The 13,821-nt window shown below is 43.3% G+C and overlaps 1 protein-coding gene across 1 annotated transcript in view; it reads right to left on the reverse strand.

Moving 5' to 3' along the window:
* The window catches only part of LOC139472872 (uncharacterized), a 30,019-nt gene that overhangs the window by 13,676 nt on the left and 2,522 nt on the right, over window positions 1-13,821 (reverse strand). The window contains exons 2-10 of the mRNA XM_071255339.1: window positions 12,917-13,043; window positions 11,553-11,648; window positions 10,698-10,802; window positions 9,217-9,356; window positions 7,764-7,861; window positions 6,697-6,791; window positions 5,073-5,213; window positions 4,223-4,306; window positions 1,563-1,662 (exon numbers count right to left, since the gene is read on the reverse strand). Of these exons, the coding sequence (XP_071111440.1) occupies window positions 1,563-1,662; window positions 4,223-4,306; window positions 5,073-5,213; window positions 6,697-6,791; window positions 7,764-7,861; window positions 9,217-9,356; window positions 10,698-10,802; window positions 11,553-11,648; window positions 12,917-13,024 (967 nt within the window). The 5' untranslated portion in view covers window positions 13,025-13,043. The remainder of the gene's footprint in view (window positions 1-1,562; window positions 1,663-4,222; window positions 4,307-5,072; window positions 5,214-6,696; window positions 6,792-7,763; window positions 7,862-9,216; window positions 9,357-10,697; window positions 10,803-11,552; window positions 11,649-12,916; window positions 13,044-13,821) is intronic.

Consider the following 13,821-nt stretch of genomic DNA (forward strand, 5'->3'; position numbering starts at 1 on the left):
AGTCGTGGATTCCCCGCGGTACCGGCCGGGGCATGTCCTCAAAGAGGTCATAAACCATGGCCACGCGGTCCTTAACCGATAGCGGGAGCAACGGTTCGGGGGAAGGACCGGTGACCACGGGAGCCGCCGCCGAACCGGTGGACCCCGCGTCCGACCCCGCGGCCACCAAAGTGGCCGGGGACGGAACAGCCAGCGGCCTATCCTGAGATAAGGCCGCCAGCTTGGAGTCCACAAGTTATGCAAGTAATGCAGTGACGGAATCCCCGGACAGCCCACGGGCCGCCAAGGGATCCGCCGCAGCCGTGGTGGTGGTACCCGCAAGGGGACCCCGACCGGACGAGCCGGCCACCACAGGGGTGGAAACGGACTGCACATACAGCCGGTAGCGCTCGCTTGCGGCACACCCCGCAGCTCCTGGTTGCGGGGGTAGAGGGGGTGGAGGACGGCGAAACATCCATGTCAGACATTTTGTTTGTACTATGAACAAAGAGCAAAACATGGTTACAACACACGCACCACAAATAGTCACAAACGAGTATTTTCACAAGAAAATAAACGAGCAATGGGAATATAGAACATACACATATAACATATAGAGGAATAAGTGATGTAAAAACCCCAAGATATACGAGAACAGGGGAACGTAAGACGCAACGTGCATACGAGACACCCCGCAAGTATATAGAAAAAAGGGCGGGAAAAATATTTCCTTTTGGCGGGAAAAATATTTCCAAACGTAGTTACAGCAAACGCCCCGTAAAAGCACAGTTTATTAGAGAGAATAAACAGTAATAAATATCACCGAATGGTCGGAGAAACAGGAACGCTTGAGCAGTTTATTGTACGTCTTGCTAGAGCAAGCGAAGAGACAAGAGTGAAGGGTGTCACATGGCAGCTAGGTGGCTACGCACGTGCTGCATGAGGTAATTGAGATCTCTGTGGTAGATTTCGCTATAGCAGCAGTTGTGGGAGACAACAGCCTCGGTATAACAGCGGTAACGTATTACTTAATGTAATTAGCATCGATTTTAAAGGCTTGTACAGGGGGGTCGTCTTATAGATGGGGTCGCTTTATAGACAGCGATGCACAGTATATGTTTTACAGATCTTTACTCAGTGAATACAGGCCTAACACATACAAGAACTGCTGGGAATAATGCATAAACAAGGTGCTGTGTCACGCGTACTGTTAACATAGCACCCCAAAGGAAAATTACCCCAAAGGGAAACTAAATCGTTCTTGTCATTTCAACATGTTCAGTAACTGTGAAGATCCGGGGTAAAAGAGGTCTTCAGCAACCCATTCTTGACGTAAAAGGCGACTATGTTTGTCATAAGTGGCGACTAACGGGATCGGGTGGTCAGGCTCGCTGACTTGGTTGATGCATGTCAATTGCGTGAATCGATGCTCACGATGTCAATCACTGGATTGTCTGGTCCAGACTTGATTATTTACAGACTACAGTCATATAGCTGGAATATTGCCGAGTGCTGCGTTAAACAACAAACCAACAAACCAACAAACAAACGTCATTTCAAGCCTGACTATGCATACAACTCACGTTGGTCGGCCAAGTACATGTCCTCAAAGGCTTTCTCCATGTTCATCTGTTTGTTCTCCTTATCCTCTTGGCGCCGGTCTGGCGGCAGAAACACCTGCTTCTGCAACAAGAATACAACATACACCACCATGCCGCAACATTCCATGTTTACAAATATCAATTGTCAAAGCTAGGGAATAACCAGCCTAGATTTTCTGACATTAAAGAGTTGATGACATTATTGCTGGCAGCCAAAGCAATGTGTTTGGAGTTGACACAATGTCATCAGGAGATAATTTAAAATGAATGTTATGACTTATCTAGAACTGCTCAGAGCTTCATATTCAGCTGCACGTCTCCAGCGAAAGTCAGCAAATCTTCACACATTAAGAATTTAAAATTTCATGTTTATACAAATTAGTAAAATCTAAATATTTTTTACACTTGTATAGATAAGAAACAAGTCGGGTAGAAAAGACCTTGAATTGCCATCTTGTCCCCCTTCTATAGATTCCGCAAGCCTTCCAGTGAGCGAGTTTGGTTCAACACCGCTTCTAACAATATTCCAGTTATATCGCGGCGTGTCAGCTTAATGTGGGAGGAAAGCCTGAAGTGATGCAGGTCTGAGATGTTTACCACTTCAGTGAAACCAACGAGCACGGGTATGGTGCTGACAAACCTAGAAACATAATCGGGGCGAACCAGGATTCGAATCCCACAATCATAGGTTTCTGGCGTGCCCAAGGGATGCAACTCTACAAAGTGAATCGCGCGCCTTAGACGACTGGGCCACCCATGCCCCCCGCAAGCCTTCTAGAAACTGTCCCATCCTGAAACGTCTTGAACGCTCAAGCCTATCACATTCATGTAATGTAAATATAGAAATATACGTGAGTGTGAATTAAATGAGAAAAATATGTGTGGTTTTCTCTCGCATTAATTAACTTCGCATTAATGTCTTCAAAAAGACTATCAACAATTCTTTGGATAGCGGAAATACCTGCTTGAATATAAACACAAACACGGTTTATTGATCAGCAGTTGTAACGAGTATATAACAATGTCATTCAAAGAATAGGAATTACACAATGGGCATCTGGTGAGTTATCACTGCTGGAGTCAAGAGTTCTACCAACACATGTCTAGCTTGTTGACACCTTCTCCGCATACCAATCAGTGAACTGTTTTATTGTCTTAATGCAGTCAACAGAGTAAACTTATAAATCTCCGGTGAGGTTATCCTAGTGTTCTCCAGTCGGGTTAAATCTCATAAACAGGGACGTTGTAATGTCCCTGGGATTTTATACAATATCCCCTGGATTTTATAGGATATTCAAGTCATATTTGCTATATAATGTGTTATAATATCCCAGGGATTTTATATAATGTCCTGGGTATTTTATTAATACAACTTCCGTTCAGATTGTAACATGTAATGAAATGTAAAATCAAATGACAAATGTTTTCTTTATATTCCCGAGGATCGAACTCGCAACCTTCATATCTGTAGCCCAGTGAGTGTACCACGAGGCTACAGAGGTGTTGATAGCCGCACTGCTTTTTAGAATGTCCTTTTCAAGATCTGTACGCCGGCAAAAGATATTTTACGCCCGTTTCCTAAGGTTCATGGAAAGTATGTTCGAAACATAAAAATGTTGATAAATGTTTTTTAAGTTTCTTTTTTCGGTTCATAAGTTAGATAAAACACTTCCCCATGGGTTTTTATGATATCTAAAACCGTTATCCTTGGGATGCGTGTTTAAAATGTGATAGGAACCCCTGGATGTGCTTTATTGTACACTTATAATGAGTTGAAATTTAGTTCAGGGATAATTTTAAGGTTCAAAATCGATAAATAAGGAAGATAAAACACTTCCCCTCGGGTTGTTGTGATATTTAAAACCCTTACCCTCGGAAAATCCCTTTGGATGCGGGTTTTAAATATCATAACAACCCTCGGACATGTTTACCTATACATATAAACTTGTGTTATTTTTAGAAAAACACTGTATACTGTTTTTACGGAAGTGCTTTACTCAGTGCTAATAAGCTGAGCTATTTGCTGTTTGATTGGATTTATGTAAGGATATGTATCATTCCACTGGGGATGGGTGGGGGAGTCGCATTGATATTGAGTCGCATTTTCGGCTAGGGGTCAGCAGTTGTATTAATTTGGAGACGCATTAATTTCAAGATTCAGTATTTGTCATCAGTGTTTCAGTCACTTGATGCCACTGACAATTACTGAATACACAAAAGCTACTTAGCCTGTATTTACTTCAGGACAATTATCACTTTGTGTGAATTTGGTGAGCAAAATCAGTTGTCAGCATGGTTAGGATTGTTTCGTTTGTTTGTTTGTTGTTTAACGCCGCACACGGCAATATTCCAGCTATTTGACAGCGGTCTGTAAATAATCAAGTCTCAACCAGACAATCCAGTAATTGATATCATGAGCATCCATCCACGCAATTGGGATTGATGACATGCATCAACCAGGTCAGCGAGCCTGTCCACCTGATGCCTTCAGTCGCCTCTAACGATGAGCTTGGATTGCTAAAGACCTATTCTACCCGGATCTTCACGGGTGCATGGTTAGGAGGAAATGGACCACAGCGATGAGGTCAAACAGCATCCTACTCATTTTGTAAAAGCTATTCATGTTGTCCCCTGATACCTACTGGTAGATCAGCTACATCCTCCTGTCTCCGCCGGCGGTCAGCTCGCTGTAAAAGGCTCAGGTCTTGAAGCATGTTACTGTACTCCTGAAACAGGACGATATCGTTTTTATCATATAACCGCCATTGTTATGAACAAGATCGACCAATCTGATAAACTTGGTATCATGTTCTGATAATTATGCAAATGAGGTCACAAAGCTCCTTATATGGATGGATGTCTTCTTTCTCAATAAACTGTTGACTGATGTTCCTAAGAGTGAGTGAGTGAGTGAGTGAGTGGTTTTGGTGGGTGGGACTGAGAGTGAGTAAGTGAGTGGGTGCTTGGGTGAGTGAGTGAGTGAGTGAGTGAGCAATTGTGAGTGACTGTGTGAGTGAGTGAGTGGTTTTGGTGGGTGGGACTGAGAGTGAGTGAGTGAGTGACTGTGAGTGAGTGAGTGAATGAGTGAGTGAGTGGGTCCTTGGGTGAGTGAGTGACTGTGTGAGTGAGTGAGTGAGTGAGTGAGTAAGTGAGTGGGTCCTTGGGTGAGTGAGTGAGTGACTGACTGTGTGAGTGAGTGAGTGAGTGAGTGAGTGAGTGAGTGAGTGAGTGAGTGAGTGAGTGAGTGAGTGAGTGAGTGAGTGAGTGAGTGGTTTTGGTGGGTGGGACTGAGAGTGAGTAAGTGAATGAGTCCTTGGGTGAATGAGTGAGTGAGTGGGTGGCAGTTGGTCTGGCAGTTTAAGAAAGCAACTGAAGAAATGAACAGAATGAAGACGAGATTATTTGGTATGAAAGCAAAAAGTGATGTCTCAGGTCGTCTTGTGCTTTTAACCTGCAATGGTCTTCAGTCTGGTTTTGTTTGAAAACACTTACATGTCGAAGGTGCTCTTTTCGAAGAGCCACGTTTCCACGGATACGAGCCCTGACCACCCTGTCCTGGTCAGTTTGTCGTTTTTCCTTCAGCTCAAGTTTGAGTCTGAAGTCCTCCTCTTCCGCAGCAAGACAAGCATCCTTCTGCAACATCATCAACAGAGGGCATCACACACACTTCAAAGCTTATTGATAGTTTTTCCCCTGGGAGCTATTAGTTGCCTCTTACGACAAGCATAGTCGCCCTTTACAACAAGCATTGTCGCCATTTACGACAAGCATAGTCGCCTTTTACGACAAGCATAGTCGCCATTTACGGCAAGCATAGTCGCCTTTTCGACAAACATAGTCGCCTTTTACGACAAGCATGGTCGCCTTTTACGACAAGCATAGTCGCCTTTAGGCAAGCATGGTCTTTTGCTTCACTGAAGACCGATTCCACCCCGGATCTTGTAAATATTCCAGACATTTCAGGGAAGCCTGTCTGGACCAGTGGCTGAAAACGTCCACACCATTAGGGGACCGGTGCAACCGGATCAGCCAAGTCACAAATCACGCCCACTAACTTAACCACCTCCAACACTCATGTGGACAATCAATGAGGTGCTGAGAATCTAACCTGGGTCCCCACGTGTTCACAACAAATGATGTAAAATGAGTTGACGTAAACAATTGAAAGAACTGAGGTGCTTGACAAACTAGAGTCAAATCTAAACACAACTACAGTCACAAAATCCAAGGCTTTTTTAAGGATTACTCCCTAAACTTCAAGGCCTGCAAATTACTTTCAAGCCCATCCAATCAAAGCATTCCAGACTCAGTGAGTGAGTGAGTGTGTATGGTTACATCTGTTACAAAGTCATGTGACATGTTACTCGATAAATCACAAAAGTGTGCACTGTACATGTACAGAATATATACACTTCAATCACTGTGTTACTGTTGTTAATTGAGCGTGAAGTTTGAGGACAAGGTGTCAGTACTTAATAGTAAATCACTTGCCTCCAGTTGTTTATTGACACTTTGAACATCAGCGCCTGGCTGCAGATGTGTTGATAGGCAGATCGGTGACAAGTGAGAAATTCAGCTCAGGGATTAAGAGTTTGTTATACACTTAAACCTTGTCGTTGACAGAGTACTCATGGGGCCACAAGGTGAGTTTGCAATATCCGTTTTTCGTTATGAGCATGTTTGTTATATCATCAACTTTATATGATAAAGTATAAGGCAAATGACTGGGACCAAATGAACAGTTCGTTATATCCGTCAGTTTGTAATGAGCATGTTCGTATTCCAGTTATATCACGGCGTGTCAGCTTAATGTGGGAGGAAAGCCCGAAGTGATGCAGGTCTCAGACGTTTACCACTTCGTACCACGGGTACGGTGCTGACAAACCTAGAAACATAATCAGTGCGAACCGGGATTCCAACCCACAATCAGAGGTTTCTGGCGTGCCCAAGGGACGCAACTCTGCACAGTGTATCGCAGCGCCTTAGACGACTTGGCCACCCGTGCCCCCTGAGGTAACTCCATAGTTACAAACAGCATGTAGATTGCATATTTGCGTTTTCTACCAAGTTTGTCAACTAATTACAAACTACGACAAGACACATCCATCCAGCCTACCTGTTCAAGAGGGCCGGCCTTGACTACTGCATAATCTGGTATGTGATAGTGTGTCGTAGAGAATGCATTCATGTCCGTCATCGGCACAGGTTTGGCTGAGAAAAGATGAGAAAATATCTGTATGTCATCATCATCTGTACAAACTCAGCATCCCACAAATCTGGAAATTCACTCAATTCAATTTCTATAAGCTTCTCATTTGGATTTTAATTCAATTTGATTTGATTTGATTTGATTTGATTTGACCTATCCCTTCTCACACAATAAAAAAAGAAAGAGAAATGCATATTGTGAGATAGGAGAACAGAACAGTTATATATTGTACCTTCCAGATCATCCAAGTAAGGTTCATAAGAAAGGGAAGTAACTGTTTGAATGACTTAACATTCGGGTTAGAAGAAGCACCAGAAAAGTGAGGTGAAATGGGGTTTAACGTCGCATTCAAGATTATTGCAATTATACAGCGACGTGCATGCACGTGTGTGTGGCTGCTTGTACTAGTCCGGACTGATGCCGATTTATAGTGTGAGCTCACTGAGATATCATGCCACAGTTTAACATGAATACCCCACTCAGACACAGCATACTGACTCCGAGCCTTCCGCTCTCCGGGCGGATGCTCGAACACTAGACCACGGAAGGCGGTCCACATCAGAAAAGGAATGAAGGTATAAATGGACAAAAACAGCTAAGAATTGATAATAGAGGCAAAGATGATGATGATGATGATGATGAGTGAGTGGGTGGGTGGGTGGGTGAGTGAGTTGGGTTTAACCCTGCTTTTAACAGTATTCCAGTTATATCGCGGCCTTTTACGTGGGAGGAAAGCCCTAAGTGATGCAGATCTCAGACGTTTACCACTTCGGTGAAACCCATGAGCACGGGTATGGTGCTGACAAACCTAGAAACATAATTGGGGCGAACCGGGATTCGAACCCTCAATCATAGGTTTCTGGCGTGCCCAAGGGACGCAACTCGGCACAGCGAAACACGGCACCTTATACGACTGGGCCACCCGTGCCCCCATGATGAAGATGGTGATGATGATGATGATGATTGTAACCTACGTTTAGACTGCAGTGCCTCCTCCCAGGGGTCAGGCTGTGGTGGGGGTAGAGCGGCAACCTCGGCTGCCCTCAGCGCCTCTGTCTCCAGTGCAGCGGATCTAAGAGGGAGAGTAATGTGGCTTAATTTCACCAAGTCAATAAACACAGGGCAGACCAAAGAATTGACAAATTGTTTGCAGAGCTCCAGATAAGCTTCTGGTGTTGTGGGTATTTTACCTATGCATTTTCAAATCATTGGGTATCAGTAATTCTATCTGGGTATTCAAATTTCTGTTACCCACTAGTTTTTACACATGTGGGTATTTAAGTTAAATATTTAAAAAACACTATTCATCTAGTCCCTGCAAACTGGTGTCGCGTGGGTTCAAGAGCTTTATAGGACTCAAAAATACCACGATACTTCTACAAGAAAGTGTGATGGCAAATGAAAATGATGTAACTGTCATCTTGGAGTTTGGCAAGGTTGACGGAGTGCCCGTTTATAATTTCAAAATAAGTTGCTGATTTGCTAATCAAATACGCAGGGTAACTTCACAATATTTTGATGATACGCACAAGTTTTATTTTTGTAGCGTATCTGTAATGTTCGTTGTGTATTTGATATGCTTGGATTTTGTTATACTGCGTATTTCTGTATTTCTGATGCGCATTTTACGCAGATACGCAGCTTATCTGGAGCTCTGTGTTTGTTTGATATTTTTATACTACACTCAGCAATATTCCAGTCATAAGACTTAAAATATAAAAGAATTGATTCTCAGGCAATGGCCTTTGAATGTATAGTGTTGGCGGGCAGGTTATTTTATGGGGGGTTGTTCAAACTAGTAACCAAGAAAGGGAGAAAGGGAGTGAACAAGAGAATGCTATTTCCAGCTCTTTTTTTTTCGAGACAAATACACACGTAATCTTATTATCTGCTTATGAAACATTGGCCATCATACAGTGAATGAGCCGCTTTTAACAGTATTCCAGTTATATTGCGGCGTGTCAGCTTAATGTGGGAGAAAAGCCCCAAGTGATGCATGTCTTAGACGTTTACCACTTCGGTGAAACCCACGAGCACGGGTATGGCGAGTATGACTTAGAAACATAATAGGGGCGAACCAGGATTCGAACCCACAACCATAGGTTTCTGGCGTGCCCAAGGGACGCGACTGCACAGCGAATCGCAGCACCTTAGACAACTGGGCCACCCATTTTTTAGCCTAATAAGCCGATAAGGGAGCCTGTAAATAATCCAGTCTGGACCAGATGATCCAGTGCTAAAGAGTCCTTGCTGTATCTCCCCAATGCTGAGAGCCAGGCAGGGTAACAAAAAGTGCCATCTTTTAACATCTTTTGATAAGCCGCTGTTGTGGACTGAACCACCACGGAGGCAGAAACAAATAGATTCAAAGGCTTTGCTGTGCCAGCTACTGCATCCTGAGCTAGTTATCATTGTTTCCATGGTTACCGTGCAATGATGTGTTTGTTATCCTCGTAGTCCTTCAGTGCCCTGTCTTTGCGCAGATGCTTGAGTGCGGACTGATAGCGGCGGTGCGCAGCTTCTTTCCTCATCTGACCCTGTACCGCCCTCTCCAGCTCACAGTCCTTCTGTTGGCGCGTTTCGGAACAGAGAAGCATTTCAGAAACGTTATAAGGGGTTAATTATTTTAAATATATAGAGGTCTAAAGGGCAAATATTTCTGTGATTGATATCATGAGCATTAGTGGTGGGACGATACTCCGAAGGATCGGTCGATCTGACTTTTTACTTCTCGATACAAGTATCGATCACAGTCTAATGCTGCTTTTACTATGGAACACTGACTAGTCCTGCTTTTACTATGGAACACTGTCTAGTCCTGCTTTTACTATGAAACACTGTCTAGTCCTGCTTTTACTATGGAACACTGGCTAGTGCTGCTTTTACTATGGAACACTGTCTAGTTCTGCTTTTACTATGGAACACTGTATAATGCTGCTTTTACTATGGAACACTGTCTAGTCCTGCTTTTACTATGGAACACTGTATAATGCTGCTTTTACTATGGAACACTGTCTAATCCTGCTTTTACTATGGAACACTGGCAAGTCCTACTTTCACTATGGAACACTGCCTAATGCTGCTTTTACTATGGAACACTGTCTAATGCTGCTTTTACTATGGAACATTGTCTAGTCCTGCTTTTACTATGGAACACTGTCTTGTTCTGTTTTTACTATGGAACACTGTCTAGTCCTGCTTTTACTATGGAACACTGTCTAGTTCTGTTTTTACTATGGAACACTGGCTAGTTCTGCTTTTACTATGGAACACTGTCTAGTCCTGTTTTTACTATGGAACACTGTCTAATCCTGCTTTTACTATGGAACACTGTCTAATGCTGCTTTTACTATCGAACACTGTCTAGTCCTGTTTTTACTATGGAACACACCAAGCGCCAGGCAAGGTAAAAACAAGTACCATCTTTTAATGTCCATTGTTATGAAGTGACCAGGGGTCAAACGACAGACCTTCTACTCTATCCACTAGAACCCTGTGAAGAATCAAACCAAGATCTGCCACATGGCCATGATGACAGACCCATGTGAAACCACTTGGCTACTCGTCCACATCTCATGGTTTCATGTATATTTCTAGCAATGTGATTTATCATTTCGACATGTCCAACATACTACCAGTACAGTTTCTTGTTTAACGCCTCCATCCGCAATATTCAAGCTATACGACTGTGACTCTGTAAATAATGGAGTCATGACCACACAATCTAGTGATTGACATCATGAGCATCCATCCACCAGTTGGGATATGATGACATCCATCAACCAAGTCAGGCCCAACCACCTGATCCCATTCGTCGCCTCTTACGACAAGCATGAGTTGCTGAAGACCAATTCTAACTTGGATCGTCATTGGGTTTATCGGTGTTGTTAATGATCAATGAGTCTTACAACATTCCTGGCCGCCTTGTGCGCGGTGCCAATGCTCTTCAGGGAGTTTTCGTACTGTTGCTCCAGACGATGCAGCTTCTCCAGTTTTTCTTTTTCAAGGTTATTCTGTAACCATGAAAACGTTGTTTAAGACAAAAGAAAGTTTCCAACTAAAACACATCATGGTTGAGTGAGGGGATGTAAGTGAATTGGGATCTACACTGCTTCAGGCAATTCTAACTACCTCATGACAAGGAAGGCATCCCAGTTGGTAAGTCCAGGTTTCAGCATAATAATAATAATAATAATAATAATAATAATAATAATAATAATAATAATAATAATAGATAATAATAATAATAATAAGCTATTCACATTGCACATATTTCCACACCACTCAGGGGCATGCTCAAAGCACTACTATTACCCCGGTCACTGGATCAACAATCATTCTCAGCTCCCTGGGGAGTATATACCCTGATCTGCCTATCAGGCGTTAAAATGTTAACAACCACATTGACATCTCATCCTACCGGGTACCCACTCACTGCTGGGTGAACAGAGGCACATTTCGAACAAAGTCACTTGCCCAAGGAGAGGCCACATATGTTACATGACCGAAGCCCTAGAAACTCTCAGGAGCCAAGCTGCTGAATCGCGGTCACCCATCCATGGACCCTCTGTGACCGACGATTTGCACCGTCATGCATATGTGTTACTTCATGTTTCATACAGAAATGTACGGAGGTGTAGTGTATTGTCACGTGTAATTCTACGATGCACCAATGAATCTTGAAAACCCTATTGGCACCCATGACCTTCCCATCTGTAAGTATGATTTACTTATGTAACCATGGCAACACTACAGGTGCTTACCTTGACCTCACAGGTCAACTTGTCCATCTGTTTTGCCTTCTCCCTCCTCACATCCTCTCTGATCCTGGCTGCATTCACCTTGGCCTGTTCTCGAACCTGAGGCAGAAAACACATCATCACATTATGTTTGTTTGTTACCACGGTTACAGGGCTATAGACAAGCTTTTGGTTATTTGGGAAATTTCCCCAGCGGTTCAATTTTGATTGGGTATCCACAAGTTTTTGAGGGTATTTTTCTCCCCCAACTGTTTCTTGGGTATTTCACTTAAAACCTGTTTCATAACAATCCCCGCAAATCATAAAAAAAATATGTGTTTGTTCGTCTGTTTGTTTGTTGTTTAACGCTGCACTCAGCAATATGGAAAACAATCAAGTCTTGACCAGACAATCCAGTGATTGATATCATGAGCATCGATCCACACAATTGGGATACGATGACATGCATTAACCAAGTCAGCGAGCCTGACCACCCGATCCCATTAATCGCCTCTTACGGTAAGCATGGGTTGCTGGTTATTGGTTGGTTGTTGTTTAACTCTGCACTCAGCAATATTCCAGCTATATGACGGCGGTCTGTAAATAATCGAGTCTGGACCAGACAATCCAGTGATTGACATCGTGAGCATCGATCCACACAATTGGGATACAATGACATACATCAACCAAGTCAGCGAGCCTGACCACCCGATCCTGTTAGTCGCCTCTTACAACAAGCATAGCCGCCTTTTAAGGCAAGCATGGGTTGCTGAAGACCTATTCTACATCATTATTCTACACATTATGAATTAAATGGTTTGAGGGTGCATATCAGCAGTAATTACTGATTAGTGTATTAACGTGCAAACAAGATGGAAATTAGGAAACACCCACTCAACCAGACCAGTTTTGTTAACGTGAAGGGTATCCTAATGGCTAGTCAAATTTCAAACAGTTTGCTATATGTTATCAGTCGAGCCTGTAGGTTCCGACCCTGTTGCTGCGTGCGAAAACACTACGTCTCTACCTGAGGTGAGGTGGTGAAATTGGGTTTAACATCACGTCCAAGATTATTGCACTTATATACGATGTGCATGCACGTGTGTGTGTGTGTGTGGCTGCTTGTACTAGTCCGGACTGATGCCGATTGCTAGCTCACCAAGATACCATGCCGCAGTTTAACATGAATACCCCACTCAGACACAGTATACTGACTCAGAGCAGACCAGTCCTTGTTTTAGCCCTTTAATGCCGAGCGCCAGACAGGGTAACAACAAGTACCATCTTTAAACGTCGTTTGGTATGACGCGGCCGGGGATCGAACCCTGGACCTTCCGCTCTCCAGGCGGACGCTCTACCACAATACCACGGAGGCGGTCCATCTCTACCTGAACAAGTCGTAACTTGCGCCTCCGTGTAGTCTCATCCTTGGACAACTGTTCCACTTCACTGGGACTGAGTCGGTACCGGACCTTGTTATCTCCCCTGCCCTTCATGGCGATCTCCCTACACCACCTGAAACATCATGAAGACACACTTAGTCTGAAGCTGTGAGTGAGTATTGTTTTACACCACTCTTAGCAATATTCCAGCTACCATATTCGACGTAATAAGCGCCTGCTCTAATAAGCGTCCACGGCTTTATTTGCTAATATGGGACGGTCGGGTAGCCTTGTGGTTAAAGCGTTTGCTCGTCACGTCGAAGACCCGGGTTCGATTCCCGACATGGGTACAATGTGTGAAGCCCATTTCTGGTGTCCCCCGCAGTGATATTGCTAGAATATTGCCAAAAGCGGCGTAAAACTATACTAACTCTCTATTTGCTAATATACTACTCAAAAGAAGTTAAGGAACATCCGATTCTTTCAAATGGCTACAGCTAATCTCTCATGCCAGGACAGATTAACTCGATTGTCACATGTAACAATTGTGTTCCTTAACTTTTTTTGAGTAGTATGTATTGGCTAGTGAACAATTCCAGTTAGCACCCTTTCCGATTAATCAATGTACACAAGACTTATTTATTCGTGTATGATACGCACTCGTTTGTTATATGCACCCTTCATTATGGGCAATTCAATTCTTGAAAATATATCTAACGTGTATAATACACACAGATTCTTCTTTTATATCATTTCAGGCTGTCAGCATAAACCACAAAATTTACAATCTTTCAACCTCGTTTTTAATCTCACCAAAATTATATTCTAATAAGAGCCCCCTTTTTCTAATTTTGAGAGCGCCCTGGGCGCTTATTACGTCGAATACGGTATATCACATTTCTGCTACAGCG

This window comes from Haliotis cracherodii, unplaced genomic scaffold, assembly GCF_022045235.1.
Source record: "Haliotis cracherodii isolate W230 unplaced genomic scaffold, xgHalCrac1.p SCAF_25, whole genome shotgun sequence".
Taxonomy (NCBI): Eukaryota; Metazoa; Mollusca; class Gastropoda; order Lepetellida; family Haliotidae; genus Haliotis; species Haliotis cracherodii.